General features: G+C 40.6%; 1 protein-coding gene across 1 annotated transcript in view; it reads left to right on the top strand.

Moving 5' to 3' along the window:
* The window catches only part of LOC107647326, a 1,897-nt gene continuing 953 nt past the window's right edge, over positions 867-1,810 (top strand). Inside the window, exon 1 of the mRNA XM_016351408.2 lies at positions 867-1,806. Coding sequence (XP_016206894.1) covers positions 1,030-1,806 — 777 coding nt within the window. The 5' untranslated portion in view covers positions 867-1,029. The remainder of the gene's footprint in view (positions 1,807-1,810) is intronic.

The raw sequence follows: 1,810 nt of genomic DNA, 5'->3' as shown, positions 1-1,810 counted from the left end.
TAGTATTAAATATTTTGAATCCATCTGTAGTGCTAATAAAGAAACAGCTGTAGCAAAGAATAATAAAATTAACGAGAGGGAGGGTTTATTTGAGAATGAAAGAGATTGTATTGGAAAAAAGAAAGAGAGTATGCAGGTATGGTCCTGATTGAAAGAAACATAGAGGATATGACATAAAGATAGGGATGAAGATAAATGGTTCCCATTTGATAACCCATAGAACAACGTTGTTTAGAATATAGTCAGGCGGCTAAGGTAGCAGATAATAGTACACGTTAACATACTCTTAACGTTAGTTGATAAACGATCAACGGAGATTCATGTTTTGCAAATTGAGGGATTTATTTGGTTATTTTATAAAAGGGATTAAATTGGAGCGCGCTGGAAATTTTAAGGATCATTTTGGACATTACCTTATTAGAAAAAAGAGTAAAATCTCATCTTAGCCCTTGACAATTTTGCAAAACTCTCTATTTACACCTTAAAGAAAGCATAATGTCATTGTAAAACATTTTAAATTTATGTTTTTTAATAATTTTTTATGAGTTTAATTTTTATATATTAACAATAAAAATTATTGAATGATATTTATTTTTTTAAATGATAATTTTATTTGGTGATAACAATATAAAAATATTTTTTTATTTATTTATTACATAAAAAATATCTTTTTTAAAAAAAAAAATCTTTTAAAAAAATATATAAATTACAATTTCTCAAAAAAAAATATTTTTTATTTTTTTAATATTTTTATTTTTACTATTAAAAATTTATTAAATATACTAAAAAATAAAAAAAAAATTTTTCATTAAAAAAATTTTTTAAAACAAAATAATAGCGCTCGAACAACCACTAATAGTTGTTTGTTCTAACATGTAAAAGGTTTTCTCAATTTGGATCCGAGAGTCTAAAGTGTAAAGCACTAAAGCAGTGCAAAAGAAGAAGGGGTCAAAATGGGAATGAAGATCTGAAATTCTGAATTCTGACTTGTGAGCCTGCCTGCCCCCTCTCCGTCCCCTGCAGCCTGAAATGACGACGGTATTGTACCACATGGTGTCGTCGTCAGCCCTAGTATCACTGGGACTATACAACCTAATCTCCACCACACGCAACTACCTGAAATTCCCACACACCTACGCAGCAAAACTGTTCCACCCATTCCCATTCCCAACCACCACGCTCCGCCACGTGCCCATCTACCTCACCCTCCTCTCCCTCTTCCTCTCCATCATCCACCAACTCATCCTCTCCTTCTACCCTGACCCCCTTCTCAAAGGCCACACCCCCGTCCACCGCCTCACCTCCCTCCACTTCGCCACCCTCCTCTTCCTCTTCCTCCTCCTCTCCCTCCTCATCCTCTTCTCCGACTCCCTCTCCTTCGACAACTCTCTCCTCTTCGCCCTCTCTTCCGCCCTCTTCGCCCTCCACTCCAACGCCTCCTCCACCGCCTCCGCGCTCCAAACCTCCGCCTTAGAGGCCCACTGTCTCCTCGTCTCCGCGCGCCTCTCCGCCATCATCTCATTCCTCTGCCTCATCCTCGCCGCCATGCCCAAGCTCTTCTCCGCGGACGCCGCACTCTCCGCCTCCCTCATTCTCCGAGGGCTCTGGACGTTCCAGACGGGGCTTTCGCTCCACGCCGATGCCTTCATCCCCGAAGGCTGCCACCGGCTTCTTGATGTCGTTAATGGCGTCGAGGGATCCACGCAGTGTGATCTTGATGAGTCGAAGCTCAGGGCTGTGGCGCTTCTCGACCTCGCGTTTCTTCTTCAGGTGGTGGTCGTTGTGGTTGTTGTGTTTGCAACCTATGCGA

The sequence above is a fragment of the Arachis ipaensis genome, chromosome B06, assembly GCF_000816755.2.
Source record: "Arachis ipaensis cultivar K30076 chromosome B06, Araip1.1, whole genome shotgun sequence".
Taxonomy (NCBI): domain Eukaryota; kingdom Viridiplantae; phylum Streptophyta; class Magnoliopsida; order Fabales; family Fabaceae; genus Arachis; species Arachis ipaensis.
This window is presented reverse-complemented; position numbering and strand designations above follow the sequence as displayed.